At 44.7% G+C, this 23,783-nt stretch overlaps 1 protein-coding gene across 1 annotated transcript; it reads left to right on the top strand.

Annotated features, from left to right (window-relative positions):
• The first annotated feature begins 38 nt into the window (after window positions 1-38).
• LOC118079085 (ferritin heavy chain A-like) lies at window positions 39-4,580 on the top strand. The gene is made up of 4 exons (XM_035103125.2): window positions 39-172; window positions 1,192-1,338; window positions 1,447-1,572; window positions 4,396-4,580. The coding sequence occupies exons 1-4, from the start codon at window positions 71-73 to the stop codon at window positions 4,561-4,563; spliced, it is 543 nt and encodes a 180-aa protein (XP_034959016.1). The 5' UTR covers window positions 39-70; the 3' UTR covers window positions 4,564-4,580.
• The last annotated feature ends 19,203 nt before the right edge of the window (window positions 4,581-23,783 follow it).

The raw sequence follows: 23,783 nt of genomic DNA, 5'->3' as shown, positions 1-23,783 counted from the left end.
CCAAGCAGCTCTGCAGGGTGCTTGTGTTACTGTTTGTCGTTGCGTTGATTGTGCTTGCTGCAACGCAAAGATGGTGTCTCAGGTGTGCCAGAACTTCCATGCTGACTGCCAAGCTGCTGTAAACCAAATGATTAACCTGGAGCTCCATGCTAGCTATGTCTACCTGTCCATGGTAAGTTCTTCTTTGAGCTATCTTTGTTTGTTGGGGAGAATAAACTTCACTGGCTCCCCCCACCCATATGTAATTTCGCCTTTGGTCTGATCCTATGCATATCTCTTCACAGCTAACATGCACTCTGAGTTCAGTAACATCTATTTCTGATAAAGCTTTAACAGATAGATTCCTAAGCCTTGCAACGTTCCTCAAATGTCCTCCACTATTAGTGCCCAATGGGATCTTGAAGGTGTTGTTTCTCTATAAAGCCTGAATTGAGAGAACATAGTCCTGTTGAAGAAACTAGGCAACCATATGTCACCTTGAGCTCGCTGGAGGTCCATCGGGCTATAAATCTAGCAGGGTGAATTTGATTTAAATCAAATCAAATCAAATCACTAGTCAGTAAGACTTTATTTAAATCAAATCAAATCAAATCACTAGTCAGTAAGACTTTATTTAAAAAAAATTACAGAAAGACTCATCCTTGCTGGTATAATCTTAATATTTACAACCAGATGAAGGTTTCATTTTTGGAATAATATATTTTCAGAGTAGTTTTTACAGTTATATCAAAAATTACTGAGAATTATGAAATGATTGTGAGGGTTTAATAAGTTAACTGTTTATATTTGGACAGCTTTTCTGCTGTACTTTATTGGAAGGAGAAAAATAATCATTTCCTTAACAATTTAAACAAATAACTAAAACAACATTATAGCATATGTATCCATGTTTGTTAACTGATGTGGTTAAACATGTGTGTTTGTTTGTGTGTGTGTGTGTGTGTGTGTGTGTGTAAACCTAGACTGAGTTTTAGCACACATGAAAAATTTAAAACAAATCCTTATTTCCTGACAAATAGCCTTTGGACTATAATGGTAAATAGAAAACTATCTTTAGAAAGATTTTTTCTCCCAAAGAATATTATTTTTAAAATCTGATTTAAATTTTTAAAAATCTGATTTATTTTTTTAAAAGAAAAAATACATTGATTTTTACCCACCCTGAAATCTAGTAACTTTGTCTCCTTCCAGTCCTACCACTTTGACCGTGATGATGTTGCCTTGCCCCACATGGCCAAGTTCCTGAAAGAGCAATCCCATGAAGAGAGGAAGCATGCAGAGAAGTTCCTGCAGTACCAGAACAAGCGGGGAGGAAGCATCCTACTGAAGGACATCAAGGTGAGGTGAAAAACGGGAGGTCTTTAGGCTGTGCTGAACATAGAAGAATATCTTGGGCCCTGATGCAATATCCCTTCCATCTCATCCTTGCGTCCAACTCTTGTACAGAAGCCAGAGAAGGATGAGTGGGGAAACAGCCTAGATGCCCTGCAGTCTGCTCTGGAGCTGGAGAAGGTGGTGAACAAGGCCTTGCTGGATCTGCACAAGCTCGCAACAGAGAAGGGAGACCCTCATGTGAGTTTTTGATAATGTCTCATGGTCCAGAAATCTTCTTTCTGTGCCTGGAGGCGGTTGGAGGATGGATGGCGGCTAATGGATTGAGGTTGAATCCTGACAAGAAAGAAGTACTGTTTTTGGGGGACAGGAGGCGGGCTGGTGTGGAGGACTCCCTGGTCCTGAATGGGGTAACTGTGCCCCTGAAGGACCAGGTGTGCAGCCTGGAAGTCATTTTAGACTCACAGCTGTCCATGGAGGCACAGGTTAATTCTGTGTCCAGGGCGGCTGTCTACCAGCTCCATCTGGTATGCAGTCCACTCTGCCCGTGGACTGTCTCGCCAGAGTGGTGCATGCTCTAGTTATTTCTCGCTTGGACTACTGCAATGCGCTCTACGTGGGGCTACCTTTGAAGGTGACCCGGAAACTGCAATTAATCCAGAATGCGGTAGCTAGGCTAGTGACTGGGAGTGGCCGCCGGGAACACATAACACCGGTCCTGAGAGATCTACATTGGCTCCCAGTACATTTCCGAGCACAGTTCAAAGTCTTGGTACTGACCTTTAAAGCCCTAAACAGCCTCGGTCCTGTATACCTGAAGGAGCGTCTCCACCCCCATCATTCAGCCCGGACACTGAGATCCAGCACCGAGGGCCTTCTGGCAGTTCCCTCATTGTGAGAGGTGAGGTTGCAGGGAACCAGACAGAGGGCCTTCTCGGTAGTGGCACCCGCCCTGTGGAACGCCCTCCCAGCAGATGTCAAGGCAATAAGCAATTATTTTACTTTTAGAAGACAACTGAAGGCGGCCCTGTTTAGGGAACAAAATTTAAAAAATCCTTCAGTAGCACCTTAAAGACCAACTAAGGTAATTTTTAAAGTTTGATGCTGTACTGTTTTTAATATTCGTTTGGAAGCCTCCCAGAGTGGCTGGGGAAACCCAGCCAGATGGGTGGGGTGCAAATAATAAATTATTTCTCTTGAGAGTCCCATGGACTGCAAGAAGATCAAACCTATCCATTCTTAAGGAAATTAGCCCTGAGTGCTCACTGGAAGGACAGATCGTGAAGCTGAGGCTCCAATACTTTGTCCACCTCATGAGAAGAGAAGAGAAGAATCCTTGGGAAAGACCCTGATGTTGGGAAAGATGGAGGGCACTAGGAGAAGGGGACGACAGAGGACGAGATGGTTGGACAGTGTTCTCGAAGCTACGAACATGAGTTTGACCAAACTGTGGGAGGCAGTGCAAGACAGGAGTGCCTGGCGTGCTCTGGTCCATGGGGTCACGAAGAGTCGGACATGACTAAACGACTAAACAACAACATTATTTATATTTAGGAGGCTTAGGGTGCTGAATGCACCATAGTTAGCTGTGATAGAGGAGAAAGCTATATATATAAAAAGATACCCGTTCTTTCTGCAAGGTTTCCTTCCTTCCATAAAACCAATGCCTCTTATTTCTTTTCTGCCCCCATGGCATTTAAAAATAGGAAGACTCAACTAGAGATGGACAAATCTGTCAGCTGCTTCTTTTCTTGGCAAGCAAGCCTCTTTGCTACGAGGTGTAATAATACAATGTCAATAACTAGTGTATTTCAGCCCATTCAATAACGGGCGCTATCTGTCCTTTCTGTCGGCGGTGAGGGGAGAGGGCCCCCGCTCCCCTTCCCCAAAACGAAAGGCGCCCCAAGAGCGGGTTGGCTCTTGATACCCTTCGCGGTCCCCTGCCTCTCCCTCCGCCACACCTGAAGTCCCGCTCCTTGGCTTGGCTCTGGACGCTGAATCGCACCCAGGAATCCATTTCAGCAGCAGCAGCAGCAGCAGCCTCTCCTCAGCGAATGCAGCACCGGCGGGCCCCCTCCTTCCCTCGCCTCCTCCAGGCTCGCTGGCAGCCCTCGGCAGCTCTTTCCTTGGCCTCGCAGGGCCACACCGCCCTCCGCCTCCCTCAGGGCCGTCACTGTCCCACTCCCACGGCACGTCCCCTCGGCCGCGGGCTGGAGACTGGGGGGGTCCTCGTTCAGGAAGGGGGGAAGGCTGGCAAGCCAAGGGCGAGTGGGGAGGTACCCCGCGGGGCATCTAGTTATCTAGCGGTAACTTCGGGGGGCAGTACGGCAGCGCCCGAGGGACAAATTTAAACAAGGATAAGGGTCAAAGGTTTTGTTGTCGTTGCCGGGATATATATACTGGCTCGCTCTGAATCGCTCCTCCGCCCTCTTAAAGGCGATTGAGGTGGCCGCTCCGGCTGTGAGGGGATTGAAGGGGAGCGGCCGGCTGGGGGGGCGGTCCTGGTGCCCGCCTCGTTGCCTCAGCCTGGCTCATCTGCCTGCCGGGCAGAGCGGGCGCCAAGCTCCCCTCTCTGAAGTGTCTCTGCGCCCAGTCTCTGCTGTCGAATCCCTGTGCCCCTGGGGCACATGCGCATTAGCGCGCAAAACGGGACACACGGAAAACTTGGACGCAGAGACACTTGCACTTTATTATATAGGATATTATTATTGTTTAAATCTAGAAAGCCTTTCCATGATTGGACACTGTGAGTGTCTGTTGGTTTAGCTTCTCGTCTAGAGGCTAATGCCATATGCCTTATTCCCCTTTGTGTCCATCTTGTTTGAGGACAGGTTCACAAAAGCTTGTCTTAAACCAGGGTTAGGGAATCTGTGGTAATCCAGATGTTGTTGGATTACAGCTATCATAATCCGACTGCTGTCCAGGCTAGCTGGTGGGATCTGAAGTCTCTGAAGTCCAACAACATCTGAAGGGACAGAGGTTTCCCATTATTATCTATACTATTCTATAACCTTGCAGTGAATACTTGTGTAGTTGACCAAAGCTTGTCTCTGATCTTTTCAGCTGTGTGACTTCCTGGAGACGGAATACCTGGAAGAGCAGGTGAAGGCCATCAAGCTGCTTGGAGACCACCTCATGAACCTGAGGCGCCTGGGGTTGCCCCATTATGGCCCAGGGGAGTACCTGTTTGACAAGCTCACCTTGGGAGATAGCAGCTGTGCAGCATCTTAAAATGTGATGGCATATGATGGTGTTAAAAATAATAAATTATTGTCCTAAATGCAAAGTGGTGTGTATGTGTGGTGCCCTCATATTGTTGGAGCAGTTGCTAGATTGTCTCCTACCCTCAGAGCAAACCGATCTCTTTCAGATCTGTTTAGAACAGGGGTTCCCAAACTGTGGTCTGCAAGCTTCATTCAAGTGGCCCATGGCATATTTATACCAACACAATTAAAAATGACAGCCACTAGCACAGTGCCTTACAACTACTAAAAGAGGCAGAGTGGTCTGTTCAACAATTTTCAAGGGGTTGGAGGGTGGGTAAGAGTGTTTTGTTGTTGTCGTTTAGTCATGTCCGACTCTTCGTGACATGACTTCGTGTAGATTAGTGTTTAAGAACTACTAATCTACACTAGCCTGATGTCCCCCAGATGATTGGACTACAGCTCCCATCATCCTCATTAAGGGCTGATGGGTGCATGAACACATTATGGGTCCCCTCTAAAACTGTCTAACCAATTCATGAAAGGATGGAGTGGAGGGTTTTATAAAATCTTCTGATCCATGTTGGTTTCCCTCTCCGTGTTTGGTAGCAGTAGACATCTTGAGTAGAAACATAAAACTACTCTTGTGGAATGTCATGTAGAACAAAAGTGGGGAAAACCTCTGGCCAAGGGGGCTGATTGTGTCTCTCTAAGTCCATCTCTCTGGTCCTTGAGACTCACCAGCACCCTGAAGTGCTTCTGCCTGGCTGTAATGTGTCCTTGAAGTGAGGTTATGCCTCTTGCTAGTCTGGATGGAGAGAAACCTTTGGCCTTTCTTGCCTGCCATACCTGTAAAGGAAGCAGTGTGTGTTGGTCTACCCAGGGGCGTAGGGAGACGCTGCAACACCCGGGGGTGCGGCGTCACTACGTAATGACGCATGCGTGTTACGTAATGGCACATGCGTCATTACGTAGCGCCGGATCCAGCGTGTGCGCAGTCAGCATGGGGTCACGGTGCCGCTCAGGCATGGCGGCTCCATGGAGCGCCGCTCGCTAATGGCAGCCCATTAACTGGTGCCATGTGAGAGCGGCACCCTGTAAGGGCCGCCGAGCGTGTGCGGAACACAGTGGAGCTGCCGCTCATCAGCGGCACCTCGATCAGACTGTGGATTTACGGGCGGAGGCGAGGGGCGGGCCAGGGAGGCTGTCTGTCACCCCTCCCCAGGGCGTCGCTCGGGACGGACCGCCCCCCGCCCCCCGCTTGCTCTGCCCCTGGGTCCACCTACTTCTGCCTCTTTCTCTACCCATTGCCAGCATGTTGCCCATGAAGTAATGTGGCCCTCTGGCTGAAAAATGTTCCCTGTTCCTGACACAGGATATGAGTGATGTAAGGCTCGATATTATGCACATGCATTGGAGAAAGGCACAGAAGTCTCATCCAGTTGCCACCATGGTGGCATTTCCTGCCCTTTGCTGTGGAGTTAAGTCACCCTGTCCTGATGGACTCTTGTCTTCCTCCCTCTAAAGCTGATTTGTCTCACAAGCTGAAAAGGGTCTGCCATTTCCCTCGCTGCCTCCCTCAGGATCCCCAGTCCCCATAATCAGAAGATCCTTTCACAGACAAGTGATGGACAGGAGGTGTTGATTGACTAGGTATGGATTGTAGTGTTGAAGTGATGATAGAAACTGTCCCTGTCTGGTAGAGTCTTCCCTTCCTGTCACGTACAGGAGGCAGCTCAGTTTTTGATAAGCCATACAATGGTCTGTTGCGTTTCCATTGCACTGGACACAAAGGGAAGGAGAGACACTTCTTGTGCATTGAGCTGAAAATTAGAATATCGTCGAAAAGTGCATTTATTTCAGTAATGCAGCTTACTAGTTTTTATTTTTATTTTAATTTTTACAAACACTTTCTTTTGGAAATTCCACAGTAATAAAACAAATAGTTACAATAATGCAAAAATAAACATCGCTATTACATTTCATTGGGACCCAGGTGGTGCTGTGGTTAAACCACAGAGCCTAGGGCTTGCTGATCAGAAGGTCGGCGGTTCGAATCCCTGTGATGGGGTGAGCTCCCGTTGCTTGGTCCCAGCTCCTGCCAACCTAGCAGTTCGAAAGCACATCAAAATGCAAGTAGATAAATAGGAACCGCTATAGCGGGAAGGTAAACAGTGTTTCCATGTGCTGCTCTGGTTTGCCAGAAGCGGCTTTGTCATGCTGGCCACATGACCTGGAAGCTGTACGCCGGCTCCCTCGGCCAATAATGTGAGATGAGCGCGCAACCCCAGAGTGGGTCACGACTGGACCTAATGGTCAGGGGTCCCTTTACCTTTTATTACATTTCATTAATTACATTCCATTTATAATTGACCCGCCTAATGACAAATAATTACAATTACAACAAATAAAGGCATGACATATCTTGCTTTGCATGTCATGCATCTATCTCATATATTGGTTTCACCTTTTAAGTTGCATTACTGAAATAAATGCACTTTTCGACGATATTCTAATTTTCCGCGTTTCACCTGTACTTCAAGCTTATACAGTCATAGAACTGTAGAGTTGGAGCCATCCATTCAGGTCCTACACATGTGACTTTAGCCCTTTAGCAATTTGAAGATGGCTACCAAATCTCCACTTAGGCTCCTCTTTTTCCAAGCTAAACATACCCAACTCCCTCAACTGTTCCTCATGAGGCTTAGTTTCCAGATCCTATTTATACCTACGATAGCTATGCTAGCAAACACAAATGTACGCCTTCCTTTTGTCTTTTCGCAGGGTTGTGCAATGCTTTTCATTCTCGCCAATGTGAAAGCATCCTATTTCTTTCCACTGATCAATTGCTTCCTGCAAAACACCTCAAAGTAATTTAAAGATAAAAGCTTCAACAGTGCAATTCATGTATAAAAGGAATTGAAATGATTTCATATACGAACACCTTTTCAAATTCACAGAAAGAGAGCATGATTTTACAAAAAAAAGAGAGAAAACAGCTGAAAAAGGCTTGTTGCTGGAGGGGAAGTAGGGTGCTTATTAAGAATTCATGTTCCATCAAATACACTCCCCCCCCCAAAAAAAGACTAAACTGATAGGCCTGTGGCAAGAGCTGTAAGTTGACCCACGATAAACTTCTTGAGTTTCACACAGCCTGTTCAATTCTTCCAGTTGACAGACTGTTTGTGAACATTCTAAGGCAGGCATCCCCAAACTGCGGCCCTCCAGATGTTTTTGCCTACAACTCCCATGATCCCTGGCTAACAGGACCAGTGGTCGGGGAAGATGGGAATTGTAGTCCAAAACATTTGGAGGGCCAAAGTTTGGGGATGCCTGTTCTAAGGCACTCATATTCTCTCAGCCAAGGAGACCCACAAGTTCTACTCCTGAGAAATAAGTGTACAAAACATTATACCCAACTGATTTGCGCAAAGCATTTTCATTTTTAAAAAAAGTTTGAATGAAGGTTATCACTCTCTTTGCCATGCCATGCTTGTGAACTTCAAAGCATCGCCTGGCTGATCCCTTGCTAAGAACATAAGAGTCTTGGTGATTGAAACTGAGCAGGAAGATCTGCCTGGCCATGGAAAATAAGAGGCTTGCGAGATCAGACTAAAGGCTTATCGAGTCCAGCACCCTGTTCTCAAATTGGCTAGCTACATTCCCAGCAACTGGTCCGCTACTACCAATTGATAACCTTATTCTCCACAAATCTGACCTTTTAAATACTGTACATCCAAACTGGTGTAGAAAAAGCATATGGTCTTAATAAAGGGATTTGGTGTTGGCAAAGAGAGAACATGCAAGGTCATCCCCAAAAGCAGCAGGAGGAGTAGATCTTTCTACTGCATTGTTGTGGACCCTGGTTTCTTTTTTTAACTTTCCCTTCAATCATTTGAGAAAGGTCTGTGCTCATTGCAAAATGCTGTTTCTATGGTGATACTTTGTCAGCAATTACGGAAGCGGCCTGTGGCGCAGCTCGAAAGTTGAGATTACCTTTTAAAAATAAGTTGAGGGAATTTTAGAAAACCTGATAAAATTGCGGGGCTTTCCTCGAGAGAGCAGGATTACAAACCACAGAGATAAGGGTATAATATAAAAATGTATTATACTAATGGAAATTGATTGCAAAATGCAGGTGTGGGGGCAAAATTGCATACAAATATGGGTATATTAGGAGAAATGGACACACACACTGGTGTGCAAATGCGATGGATTTAATTTAAGATTGGGAAAATGAGCATCATAAGGAAACCCTTCTGCTTCAGGGCATCTGCTCTCTGGAGCGGGTAGAAGATGTCCTCTCCGGGCTCTGGGGGGACAAGTCTCATGAACTAGAGGCACAGTGGGCCTTTGCTGAGTCTGGTTAGGTTTCTCCCCCCCACTTCTGGGTTTCTGGGGCCCAGCTCAGCCTGGGAACTTCCTGTGCTGCCCACCTGAGAGGTGCCGGAACTGCACTCCGGCACGCTCCGGCTGAATTTATTTTTAGCCCTGACAAAACCTATTTGTTGCAAATGTCTGAATCCCATTTCATGGGGCGGGGGGGGGGGGTTGCTACCTTCTTCCTTCCATATCTCTATAAAACATTTCCTCAGCGAAGCCCAAAAGAACACTTTGTTGATTCATCTTCTGTGTCACTTCCCCACTTAGTTTTCAAAAAACCACTTATTTTCTTCATTTCATGGATTCAAGTGTAAATAAATCAGCACAGGCTGGTTCTCATGCCAACCGCAAGGTTGACACTTTCCATTCTGTAAGCAGAGGATAAACCCAATTTATTTACACAGGCAAAATGTGGATTGACCTGTCATCTTACGGTGTGTGTGTGGTTTTTTGTTTTCGTTTTGGTTTTTGTGTGTGTGTGTTGCTGATGGATTGTGGATCCCTTATCTACAGGAAGCTGATGAGAAGCCCACAACAGGTGATGCAAAATCCTTTTTCCTTGCTGAATTAGCTCGTATCTTGCATATTGGCACAGATAATGGAACTTAAGACTGGCAGGGCAGAGGTGGGAGGACGAGAAATTGATTCACCCACTGCTAGCCTAGCCCCATCATTATCTAAAAAGATAAACCTTATGCAAAGGATGTACCTGGTCTTTGTCCACTAAGGTATTTCTGTGGGATCAACCACTTTCATTTTCCACTGTGCTGCTTTTCAATAAGATTGATTTACAGTACTGTTTTTACTTGTATGCTCACATTGTAAACTGTCCTAGGATCTTAGAGTGAAGGGCAGGTAAGAAATTTTAAGGAAGAAATAAACTGGCACCCTGCCCACAAGAATTATTCAGATCTGGGGGTGGGGGTAGGGATGTATTTATGAGAGATCCATTTTTTATCCAAGCCAATATTGTGTGTGCACCAGCCCATATATCACACATTTTTAAAAATCAGGTTTTAAAAACTTATTTATTATCAGCTGCCTTTTTTGAAATCAGATGCCTTTGTGCCAAAGTTTTTTAATGATGGAAGTGTTTTTAACAGGTTGTACTGATTGGCTGGATTCTGTGCTGCTGGAGTCCACATCCTGACCTTTGGGGGGGATTTTAATAGTTAACTGACCATGAGCTTATTCCATGAACATGTATGTGATGAACCTATCAATTTCAGTTTCTCTCAGATCCATACCTGTCAAGTAGCTGTCAGAGAAATAAGGGACCGGGCCAGAAATAGCAGACCGGAAGTAGCGCTTGCCGCCATTTTGGAACTGGAACGGAGCAATGGATTCAAGCTACAAGAAAGAAGATTCCACCTAAACATTAGGAAGAACTTCCTGACAGTAAGAGCTGTTCGGCAGTGGAATTTGCTGCCAAGGAGTGTGGTGGAGTCTCCTTCTTTGGAGGTCTTTAACCAGAGGCTTGACAAGCATATGTCAAGAATGCTTTGATGGTGTTTCCTGCTTGGCAGGGGGTTGGACTGGATGGCCTTTGTGGTCTCTTCCAACTCTGATTCTATGATTCTATGAAGCACTCAAAGACCGGCACTTTTATTATTTTGTAGACTAGACTGCCGTATTTGGTGTACACAGTTCAGAACCGGGTTACTTGAGAGACACTCCCTGCATCTCTCATATAAACCACTGCATTCTGCAGGAGAGTTTCTTGAAGTCTTCAAAATAGCAGAAGCCCAGCTTCCACAGTACAGTGGTACCTCAGGTTACAAATGCTTTGGGTTACAAACGCTTCAGGTTACAGACTCTGCTAACCCCCAGAAGTACTACCTCGGGTTAAGAACCTTACCTCTCACCTACCATCCCAAGCAACTGGTCTTCAGAGGCATTCTTCCTCCAACAGTGGTGGTAGGCCATACCCATCATGGCTAATAGCCACTTCCTGAATTCATCTAATCCTCCTTTAAAGCAATCCAAGCTGGTGGCCACCACCAAAAACAAGAGCTGTTTGACGGTGGAACGGAATCCCTTGGGATATTGTGGACTCTCCTTCCTTGGAGGTTTTGAAGCCAAGGTTGGGTGGCCATCTGTCATGGATAATTTAGCTGAGATTCCTGCATTGCAGGGGGTTGGACTAGATGACCCTCGGGGTCCCTTCCAACTCTATGACTCTATAATTCTATGATCGCTGTCTCCTGTGGAAGCAAATTTTAACTCTGCACTGTCTGAAGTAATACTTTCTTTTGAACCTTTGTTGGATGTCCTTGAGTTCCAGTATTATGAGAGAGGAAGAAAAACTCTGCAACTATTTTCTTCACACCATGCATAATTTTATTCACCTCCAGTGCTTTTAACTTCGGCAAGCTGAAGCAAAGGAAGGTGGTATATTAATAGTAGCGAATATGGAACTAAAATATAACTTTCACACTCAGACATGTGGCATAAATAGACAATAGGGGTTTTTTTCACCTCTTCGGATAATTTTACTAATACAAATAAAGTTAAGCTGAATTTTCTGTAAAGTTTCTTAAGCTTTCAGACATTCGAAGAGCCTGTGGCATCAGGCCAATTGGCAACCTAGTCCAACATCTTGGTCTCAGTGTCTGAACAGTTGCCTGTAGGAAACTTGCAAACAGGAACCAAGCAAAAGAGCACTCTCACCTCCTGTGGTTTCCAGCAATTGGTATTCAGAAGATTTGCTGTTCCCACCATGGAGCAGAGGCTGGCTATTATAGCTTGTAGAGCCCTCACTTCCATGAATTTGTTCCATCCTCTTTTAAAGCCATCCAAGTTGTTGCCATCACTGCTTCCTATGAGAGCAAGTTCCAGAAGGATGTCGAGAAGCTAGAACATGGGCCAAGGAGGGCAACCAAGATGGTCAGGTGTCTGGAAGCAAAGCCTGATGAGGAACGCTTGAAGAAGCTGGGTTATGTTTAGCCTGGAAAAGAGGAGACTGAGAGAAGATATGATAGCCATCTTCAAATATTTCAAGGGTTGTCACAGGGAAGAGGGAACAAGCTTGTATTCTCCTGTTCTGGAGGGTAGGACTCAAACCAATGGCTTCAAGTTGCAAGAAGAGAGTTTCCAACTAAACATATGGAAAAACTTTCTGACAGCAAGAGCTGTTCATCAGTGGAACGGTCTCCCTTGGGAGGTTGTGGACTCTCCTTTGGAGGTTGTTAAGCAGAGCTTGGATGGCCACCTGTCATGGATGCTTTAGCTGAGATTCCTGCATCGCAGAGGGTTGGACTAGATGACCCTTGGGTTCCCTTTCTACTCTACAATTCTATGATTCTATGTGGCCTGCTTAAGCAGCTGGCAACATCCAGGTAATAAAGCAACCACCCAAATGCTTTCAGAGTTCAAATTGGAACTAAGAGTTTTGTGGTTGCAAGACAGAGTGCCTTTAAATGTATGTTAAATACATTTAGCCCAGCATTTTCTCCACCAGATTCCCAGATTCCAATAAATCTACCAACTTAATGGATATAACCGTGGGTGATCATTATGATGAGAACAATTACAATGATGCCTTTATATCTCTTGTGGGAGCCATTGTAATTAAAATGATTGCAATGTAATTGCAATGATGCAATTACGAGAGGTGGTGAACTCTCCATCCTTGGAGGTTTTTAAGCAGAGGTTGGATGGCCATCTGTCATGGATGCTTTCGCTGAGATGCCTGCATTGCTGGGGTTGGACTGGATGACCCTTGGGGTCCCTTCCAACTCTAAGATTCTATGATTCATAGTTTGACAAGGAGCTGCACAAAGAAGCCCTTTTCATTATCTGACCTAAATCTTCTGCCATTCAGCTTCATTGGATGTCCATGAGTTCAGTTCCAGTGTTATGACACAGGAGGAAAAAGTTTCTCCACTTTCTCCATGTCTATACATAATTTTATAAACTTCCACCATGACACCTCTTACCGCCCCCCCTTTCTCTAAACTAGTATCCCAAGCACTGCAACTTTTTCTCAGAGGGGAAACCTCTCCTTATAGTCACTCCACTGCCTTGATAATTTTGGTTCCGCTTTTCTGAAGCGTTTCCAAGTCTACAATATCCTTTTTGTGATGAGGAGAATTATGTGCTCAAAGTCATGGAGTCTTACGTCAAAACATTTGTGGAAACTGACATTCAAAGGTGCAGGGGGGGACGGACTAGTTACACACACACAGAACTATCCTTGTCAGAGTCCTGGATCTGAGAAGTCCATTCATTGTTAAGCTGTCATTCCACCCCCACCCCCAAGATACATTTGATATTTTTTTTAAAAAAAGTCTACCCCAGCTACAGTACACAGATCAGCTATAACTCTGTAGAGGAGGCAGTCTCTTCAAAGCTACTGTTTTGATTCAGGTACACATACAGGTGAAACTCGGAAAAATAGATTATCGTTGAAAAGTGCATTTATTTCAGTAATGCAACTTAAAAGATGAAACCAAAATATGAGATAGATGCATGACATGCAAAGCAAGATATGTCAAGCCTTTATTTGTTGTAATTGTAATTATTTGTCATTAGGCGGGTCAATTATGCAATATTTTTCTTTACAGCATTAGACTTTCCTTTCGCTTCCAAGCATGTCCACAACTGAGCGACCTTTCGGCTTTGGCCCAGCCGCTTCATCAGCTCTGAATCTACTTGTACTTGTCCTCCGCTCTTCCTCAGTAGCATGTTGGACGTCTTCCAGCCTCATAACTTTTATATGCCTGGACCCAGGTGGTGCTGTGGGTTAAACCACTGAGCCTAGGGCTTGCTGATCAGAAGGTCGGCGGTTCGAATCCCTGTGACGGGGTGAGCTCCCGTTGCTTGGTCCCAGCTCCTGCCAACCTAGCAGTTCGAAAGCACATCAAAATGCAAGTAGATAAATAGGAACCGCTATAGCGGGAAGGTAAACAGCGTTTCCATGTGCTGCTCTGGTTTGCCAGAAGCGGCTTTGTCATGCTGGCCACATGACCTAGAAGCTATACACCGGCTCCCTTGGCCAATAATGCGAGATGAGCACGCAACCCCAGAGTCAGTCACGACTGGACCTATTGGCCAGGGGTCCCTTTACCTTTACCTGTCTTTGTCCATAGAGTTTTCTTGGCAGGGATACTGGAGTGGCTTGCCGGTTCCTTCTCCAGGTGGATCACATTTGGTCAAAACATAACTTCTCTAATTTATTTAAGCCCCGTGGCCACAATGTTTATTTTTTTATTATTGTAACTATTTGTTTTGTTACTGTGGAATTTCCAAAAGAAAACATTTGTAAAAATTAAAAGAAAAGTAAAAATAATAAGTTGCATTACTGAAATAAATCCACTTTTCGATGATATTCTAATTTCCCAAGTTTCACCTGTATACACCAAGCTAAGCATTCCAGTTCTGTGGAATGTCTGTGGCTCATTGCATCTGCTTTGCATGCAGAAGATCGCATGTCCGGAATCTCCACTCAGGAATGGGAGATACCCCTTCCTGAAACTCCTGAGAGCTGCTGCCAATCAGTGTGGACAATGCAAGGCTGGATGGACCGGTATAAGGCAGCGATCCATTTCCTATGAAACAATTCAGTAATCAAGCAATCCACCGAATTTATAATCCATGCCACTGATCAGCTAACAGTGCAATTCTGCACAGAAGTAAGCCCCACTGGGTTCAATGGAACTGATAGCCAAGGTAAACACATGTAGGATTGCAGCTAAGAGTTATTTAATTGAACGTCTACCCGACATCAGGCAGCTACGAGCCTTTGAGTTCTTTAGATCTTGGCCTTTGTTTGAAATTCTGCATTGTGTATGCTGGCAGGGACACAGCCATTTCTCAGTTCTTTTGCTTCTAAGTGCGATGACATCTGAGCCTTCCTGAAACTTTTCATCTGAAACATTCTGTGTACTATGAAGCTGGTTAAAATTTCACCAATGCAAACAGCTTTTGAAAAAAAATTCCTTCCAGTAGCACCTTAGACACCAATTAAGTTTGTCATTGGTATGAGCTTTCATGTGCATGCACACTTCTTCAGATACCATGCATGCACCAAGTGTGCATGCACACGAAAGCTCATACCAATGACAAACTTAGTTGGTCTCTAATGTGCTAGTGGAAGGGATTTTTTTTTTATTTTGTTCTGACTACAGCAGACCAACATGGCTACCTACCTGTAACTAGAGCTTTTGAAAAGGTACTTCAAAATACCGTAATAGAAGTCTTGTGTTCCTTTTTTATTATTGCTTAAACTGTGGGAATGCTATTGAGCATATCCCCATTAGCTGACTGACTTTTCTGGTTTTATACAGAACTGCTAATGATGAAACATTGCTAAGGGAGCTTGAGCCTTTGTTTCACCGACTGGCTTCAAATAGGCACAGGAGGAGCAGTCCTGAGCATAACACAAACTGTGTAATTTTACAAAAGAGGGGGATGTGAGGGAAAGTTCCCAAGCAATGCAAGAGGGAGCATCTTCAAAGCTGGAGATGCTACAAAATGGAATTGCATGAAGTTTCAGCTGAAAGGATTAGTTACAGGGAGGTAGCTGTGTTGGTCTGCCGAAGTCAAAACAAAATTAAAAAATTCTTTCTCGTAGCACCTTAGAGACCAACTAAGTTTGTCATTGGTATGAGCTTTTGTGTGCCTTAGCTTTTTCCTTCCCTTAGCTTTGCCAACCAAGCACTTGCCGGCAAAAGGCACTCAAAGGGCCATGGCAGCGGCTGGCAAGGGAGCACACTTATTCAGGTGGCCTGGAAGCAGGGGGGCTCTTATTCCACCACCTCTCCCAACCTGCTGCCTGAGACAAATGGCTCCCTGTGACACATGAGAGAGCCGGCTCTCACAGGATGAGGATACCTCACAGCATAGCCCAGTGGTGACATAACCAGCAGTGCGGGGAACAGTTTTGAAGTGCAGCAGCTCATCACTGAAACAAAGGTTTTTACTTTGCCCCAGTGGGTGAGAGAGAGGTGATCAAACCAAGACCTTGACGGGCTATTCTTTTCTGATAATCTTTTAAGCGGGCTGGGTTGAGTTGGATCTGCTATTCAATGCAGATTGTGAATGAGCATTTTAGGTTGTGTTTTACTCTTGTGTCTATATTTGCTTATAATGATTCTTTCTGAGTCACTATTTTCAATGAATCTTAGAATTGTAGAGGTGCAAGGATTCCCAAGGGTCCTCTAGCCCAACCCCTGGCAGTACCGGAATATGCCAGGCTTCGGGGAATTGGCTTCCTCCCCCGTGGCCGCAAATGGGCAGATCAAACGAAAGAAAATTCTTACCAGTTAGTTTCCTTAATAAAGGTAAAGGGACCCCTGACCATTAGGTCCAGTCGTGACCGACTCTGGGTTTTGCGCGCTCATCTCGCATTATTGGCCGAGGGAGCCGGTGTATAGCTTCCAGGTCATGTGGCCAGCATGACAAAGCCGCTTCTGGCAAACCAGAGCAGCACATGGAAACGCCGTTTACCTTCCCGCTGTAGCGGTTCCTATTTATCTACTTGCATTTTGACATGCTTTCGAACTGCTAGGTTGGCAGGAGCTGGGACCAAGCAACGGGAGCTCACCCCGTCACAGGGATTCGAACCGCCAACCTTCTGATCAGCAAGCCCTAGGCTCAGTGGTTTAACCACAGCGCCACCTGGGTCCCCTTAATAAACACAGCAAATGTGTTTATTAGTTTCCTTAATAAACACAGCAAATGACAAAAGAAAGCATGTAACCAGAATGGCAGTGCTCCCAATTAAGATCACTCCCCCATTCGTCCCTATTAATCTACATCACTCCTACGTCTTGTAGCTTGGAGCCTCTGTGTTTTCTGTTCTGACACTTTCTAAGCTCTCCAGGATGTTGGGGGAGGGTGGTGGATACTATCCAGAGACTGTGAATCTGTTAACTCTCTCCCCCCCAGTGTTTCTTCTCCTAGCTGTTCCCCATCCAATATTTCCCAGCTTCTGCCTTCTGAACCATGTCCCTCTACAAACCACTGTTCCAAATCTATACTGTCCTCCGGCTCCTGGGAAGATTCAGGACCAGGAGGAGGGGGTGGCTCCCACTATTCTTCCTCAGTGCAGTCCTCCTCAGCACAGTCCCTGACAGAATCACAGTTGAGGGGAAAGTGCTGCACGGAGAAGGACTTTCTTTTATCTGTCTTAAATCTTCCAACATTCTGCTTCCACAAGTTCTAGTGTTATGAGTGAGGGAGATAAACTTTTCTCTATCCAATTTCTCTATGCCATGTGTGGTGAATTTGAAACTGTTATGTTATGTTTTTGTTTCGCAACCGACCTATCGAAGGGTTAACCCAGACTTCTGGTTAACTGGCGGCAACATTCCATGGGAGGCGTGGCCTGCATGGGGTTTAAATGGAAAGGGGAACCGTTATGTCAGTTGGTTGTTGAGGGTTTTTTGTGTGGGAGCTTGGGTGGTTTTGGAGAAGGTAGACTTAGAGTAGATGATGAAGTAATAATAATAATAGTTTAGTTGATAGGTAGTTGATAGGTATTCTGTTATTTGATTACCAAGAAACGTTACCTGTGAAATTAAGTTTGTACCAATGTTACCAGAAAGCAACCATTAAGATTCAAGCCAATAAATATCCATCTTTAAAGTGTCATACCAGTAAATCGTCTATTTCATTTTCCAGCTAAGGTATCCAGGAACCCAGTTGGTGGGGAACTCTTTTAAACTGTCAAAACTGCCTTTTAGAGGAGGAAGGTTAGTTGTGGCTGAGAGTGCACCAAAAAAAGGAGGGGGGCTAAAGGAGGAGGCAGGTTCTGAGTGATAATAAAGTTACCTCAGGAAGGAGGCTAGCTTTACAGTAAGGGAGTTTCTAGTGAAGTGAAAACCCTTATCTGAGTACACATAGGAACAGTCTTACTTATAGCCCCAAGTCTATATAGGTACCTGGCCACGTTTAGGCTGGAGGAGGACTCTCTTTTATTTTTGAAAACCCACAAGTGCTAGAGGGTTTAAAGAAAGGCTAGAGGGATAAGTGGGAGGTTTGATTTACCTCAGAAATCCCTGTCAGTGCATTTAATAATTGAGAGGTCAAAGTTATAAGACGGAAGGTAAAGGACTTTCGTCGCACCATGCCACTTCTTACTTGCCTTTTCTCTGAGCAAAAATGTCTCAAACCCTCCAACTTTTCTTCATAGGGGAGTTGCTCCATCCTCTTGATTTGCCTATAGCCCTTCCCACCCTTAGCAAGTGGCCCCAGAAGGTTGCCCGTTATGGAATGTGGCCTTCATGCTGAAAACATGCTGTTGTACATGTTGTGATACCTAGTCTTTAAGGATTGGCTGGCAGTCATGGCAGTGTGAGCTTGCAAAGAGTAGTTTAGTGGTTCAATTTCCTTTCTACAGGCTGGAAGCTCTTGCCCACATTGATGTGACCCCCCAAAAATATGACTTTGTTTGGCACCTTTCAGCTCTCCACCACTGCTACATTCTGTAATGGTTTCCATGACAAAATGGCAGACCTGGTAAACAACATAATTGCAGTGCCAGAAGCAGAGCCAGTTTGCAAGGAGAAGGAACTGAGTCATTGCAGCAAATTATCTTCGAGGGCACTTGGGAGATCAATGCACTACCCAGCTTATTATAAATTATTAGGGGGTGTTTAAAAGGCATGTGCAATTAAAGGAAATCATGATGTTTTCTAATGTTAAGTTTGAATAGCCTTTTTTTTTTTGTCACCGCATCGTGCTGTAAAATTGGTCTCCAAAACTCGATCTCCCCTGATGTGCCTCATTCTTTTTGTGATAGTTTACATGCTAGGGGTGGAGCAGAACAATTTTCCCCATCATCATTCCCATTTGCACATGGTGAACTGTGAGCGGTGCCATTCGGATGCTGTTCTGGAGATCAGCTGAAAGGCTCGGATTTCAAGCTCTATGGGATCAGGTGCACTATGAAATTTCCAATTGAGAACTCGGCAGCCAGACCAACCTTGAAGAGCCATGCTCTGTGCTTGGAACAACAATGATCTGCAGTGTTCTTTGCAAGCCCTATGCAGAGCCCTGTTTGCTGCTCTACAGCTGATCAGTGGCACCTCAAAGCGATCCTTGCAAGCACTGTGTAGTGTTTTGATGTCCTCATGGTCGCTTGGAATTCAAAGTGTCCCATCACTGAGCTTCTAATAATACCAGGTGATTGCCACATGGGTTCCCCACCCACATGTCAAATTTACCTGTGAGAGGCGATCCACCCTGGTTTTACTGTATGAAAACCCCTTCTTTCAGATAGCTGGTGTTGACTTGGCTCATACTCGCTGATGCACTACAGCAGTGGTCAGCAAACTTTTTCAGCAGGGGGCCGGTCCACTGTCCCTCAGACCTTGTGGGGGTCCGGACTATATTTGGAAAAAATATATGAACGAATTCCTCTGCCCCACAAATATCCCAGAGATGCATTTTAAAGAAAGGACACATTCTACTCATGTAAAAACATGCTGATTCCCGGACCGTCCGCAGGCCTGATTTAGAAGGCGATTAGGCCGCATCCAGCCCCCGGGCCTTAGTTTGGGGACCCCTGCACTACAGCATTTGGAGAAAACCTGAATTTCATATCAATTCACAAACAGGCTTCAAAGACCTAGGAGTTAACTCTCTCTTAATGTTCCATAAATATATTGGCGTATTTTCATTGGTTCATGTCAGAGGTTGTTACGGCTACTCTTGAGTAACGACTTTCCACATACTTGTCTTTAAAAGAGTCTTTATTGGTGCACGTTATTTACAGTGTGGTGAGCTGTCAGTTTCATGTCCACTTATTCCGTCTCAGAATCCGGCACTGCCCCTTTTCACGACTTGGACCAACATAATAGCCTAGGGACAGCGAATCTCCTCCCCTTTCTCCTTCTCCTTAATTCCAGAATTCCGGTGCCGGGGGAAAGGGAACAGATTAATCTGGAACGGATTAATTCACTTTCCATTACTTTCAATGGGAAAGTTTGCTTCAGGTTAAGTACGCTTCAGTTTACTCCACAGACCGTCTGGAACGGATTGATCTGCTTTCCATTACTTTCAATGGGAAAGTTCGCTTCAGGTTAAGTACTCTTCAGGTTAAGTACAGACTTCCGGAACCAATTGTGTTTGTAAACCAAGATACCACTGTATGCAATAGATATTACCGTATTTTTCCGTATATAACATGCCCTCAGGTATAAGACTACCCCTATTTGGGGGGACTCCAAATTGAAGAAATGGGGGGAGAATTCCCAGAGTTGTTCAGCTTTTTTGGGGGGGGTATTGCTGACAATCGCTCACCTGCCTGACCACCACTGCCAATCACACTCATCAACGAAGACACCAATCGTCTACCCACTCAACGTCAGCAGCCGCCATTCGCCAGCAGACCTTGCCACAGCCAACAATCAACTGCATAAACACCACTGAGACTCTCCTGCTCATGGCAGCCACCAATTGCCTGTCCCACATCTGCACATATCCGTGTATAAGACAGGGTTTCTTATTATAAAAATAATAATAATGCTCAAAATTGGGGGGGGGGTCGTCTTATACATGAAAAAATACGGTATATGAACAGTCAACTGTTTATCCAGCTGAATATGTGGCATTCGTATTTGACAGACAGTGATCTTTGTTTTTATATTTGATATTTGACTCTGATCTATTCCTTTCATTTTTAATATTCTGCTTTTATATTTTATGGTAATTATTGGCCAATATGCAATGATGTTTTGGGACTACAACTCCCATCATCCCTAGCTAACAAGACCAGTGGTAAGAGATGATAGGAGTTGTAGTCCCAAAACATCTGGAGGGCCGAGTTTGCCTATGCCTTCCTTAGAGGTTACATGGCACTCCCAACAAAATCTCTTTTGCCATTTTAAATTGTTTTGATATGTGAAATTGTTTTTATACGTGGACTTCTTTTATACATGGATTTTCTTTACATACAGAGTTGTTTTAAATAGTTTTCCCATAGGGGAGTTGTTTGTAATTGTTTTTATCGTTGATATTTTTACTGTGGTATCACTTTGAGACATTTTATGGGGAAGTGATCTGTAAACGGAATAAAATAAAAGAAAGATTGTTCATGTTCCACGCTTCTCTGAATTTTTCTATATAATTATCAGCTGGAAAAACCATGCCAAAATGCACTTTAAAGTACATACTTAGGGTACATTATGTTTAGAGAGCATTCATGGAGATAAAAAACATATTTCAATATGTAATTTGTGATAAAATAAGTATGTGCACATGAATATATATATATAGAGAGAGAGAGAGAGAGAGTTAAATATAATTATATATAGTTATAGATTGAGGAGGGATTCCCCTAAACCCCAGGCAGTAATAAATGCTAGGATTTTGGTCATTTGTGATATGAAGGGAGAATGAATGCAATCTGCAAGGGGTTTCCTGGGCTGGTTTATGCAAAACAACCTGGCTGAGCTAAGGCTATCAAAAGAACAATTGAGGGACATTGACAATACAAGAGAACACCTTGCCCCTTGTCCCAGGTGAACAGATACTGGGGATTTGGAAAGTTGCCAAGGTAACTGCTTGGTGGGGGGAGGCAAAGGTTGTTGGGAGGAAGAAGAGCTGAGATCCATCTTGGGCAGGTAGGCGGAAGGTTGCCTGCGCTGTTGCCTCTGGAAATGACTATGCTGTAAGATCTGGACTACTTTCATGTAGATTATCTGGACTACCTTCATGTAGATTGAAGGTGCAAATAGGTGAATAAACCATATTTCTTAAGGCCATGACAGTCTCCACCGTGTCTTCAATTCTCCAAATGCCAGGAAAGAGCCAGCTCCAAGTGAAGGCATAGCTGTCCAGTTCTCCCTTTTTTTAAGGGAAATTCCCTTATGCTGAATAGGCTTCTTCGCGAGAAAAGGGAAAACTTGACAGCTATGAGAGTCAGTGTGGTGTAGTGGTTAAGAGCGGTAGACTCATAATCTGGGGAACCGGGTTCGTGTCTCCGCTCCTCCACATGCAGCTGCTGGGTGACCTTGGGCTAGTCACATTTCTTTGAAGTCTCTCACCCCCACCCACCTCACAGAGTGTTTGTTGTGGGGGAGGAAGGGAAAGGAGAATGTTAGCCGCTTTGAGACTCCTTAGGGTAGTGATAAAGTGGGATATCATATCCAAACTCTTCTTCTATGAGTGAAGGTTTGCAGCCAACTGCAGAAAGCAACCAGGAACAGAAAGGCTAAGATGTTAGTCAGGCAGGGGAGAGCCAACAGCTGCAGACTTCGGCTCTTCCTGACCGTGACGGGCAAGGCTGCAGCTGAGAGCAGGCTAGAACACAGCCAAAGCTCACAGGAAGCACAAATAGGCATGAACAAACTCAGAGACAGCCTCTCAGAAAAGGAAGAGGTTGGAGTTGATCCACTAAGTCCGAAGAGTCGGCGAATGGGAGGGTTGCTAGATAGGAAACAAAACAAGAGACGTAAGGGTCGTAAGTTCAGTTTCTTCTGTAGACACTGGAAGGAATCTTCAGAAGGGTCATATTGAGTAGTGATGCCAGAGGCTTTGTTAGAGCCCTCCGGAGCTATCAGTTTGTTTTTGCAATAAATCCTTCTTTTTAATTACCTATGCTTACTGTGTATCAAGCTGGGAACCTGGACTCCTGACACCAAAGGAACACGGACCCTGTGTGAGTGCCTGGGACCCCAATGGGCCCTTGCCTTTGTTCAGCAGAGAGAGGGACAGACACTCGACATGTGTGTGTGTGTGTGTTTGTGTGTGTGTGTGTGTGTGTGTGTGTGTGTGTGTGAATGGGACTGGGTACATCTGAAATAAGCATAGAGTGAAATCCAACTACTGTAATTCATACATGGAGCAAACACTATGAAATTAATGGAAAATTTCTTAGCTACATTATAACTAACTATAACATTGTCTAGCACCCATAGATCATTCACCCATCCCTCTTTAGCCTAACCACTGCACAACTGTTAACTTCTTTCTCTGGATACCCAGAGGTAAAAGTTACAACTTTCAATCGTCGTGCCAGTCCCTCAGAGCTCGCAGTCCTATCACCATGACACCTGAGTCATAGACTCATTGGTTGACAACTAAGGCAATTCTGCAAGTTTTTTTGTTTTTTGTTTTTTGAAATACTTTGCCTATCTTCTACTTCTTCTTTGGCGATCCCTCATAGCCGAGTAAGATTGTCTTCCATAAACACAGTTTAAAAAGTGAGTCCTTAAGTGACTGTGGAGGCCAATTCTGGGTCCACATGTCCTTCCACAGTGGGAACATAGGTTTCCAGGAGGGAGTTGATCATGGTGAGGGTTTGCCAAGCGTGCCTTGCTCTTAGCACATTTCTCAGTTTCATCCTGAGTTTGAGCATCTTCAGAACCCATGACACCTTTGGTAAAGGCTGTTCTTCATTTGGAGCACTCCCAGGCCAGTGTTTCTAGTTGTCTGTGTTTATACTGCATTTTTTAAGATTTGCCGTGAGAGAGTCTTTGAATCTCTTTAGTTGACCACCAGCATTATGCTTTCCATTTTAAAGTTTGGAGTAGAGTAGTTACTTTGGAAGACGATCATCAGGCATCCGCCTATAAAGTGATGCCCACCCAGTTGATTTAGCTCAGGCATCCCCAAACTGCGGCCCTCCAGATGTTTTGGCCTACAACTCCCATGATCCCTAGCTAACAGGACCAGTGGTCAGGGATGATGGGAATTGTAGTCCAAAACATCTGGAGGGCTGAAGTTTAGGGATGCCTGATTTAGCTTCTATGTTGACAGGAAAGGCTGCTCTGTCCAAATGTATTATTTTACTGGATTATAAATTAGGGTTTTTTAAAGTACCTTGTTTAAATGCCTGTTCAACCACTTTGCCAAACAATTATTCCACAGGTTAAAAAAGAAAAGAAAAAAGATGCTCTTCAGTGATAGTTCTCAGAA

Source organism: Zootoca vivipara, chromosome Z1 (genome assembly GCF_965207765.1).
Source record: "Zootoca vivipara chromosome Z1, rZooViv2.hap1.1, whole genome shotgun sequence".
Lineage (NCBI taxonomy): Eukaryota > Metazoa > Chordata > Lepidosauria > Squamata > Lacertidae > Zootoca > Zootoca vivipara.
Note: the sequence above shows the minus strand (reverse complement) of the source record. Positions and strands in the feature narration are given on the sequence as shown.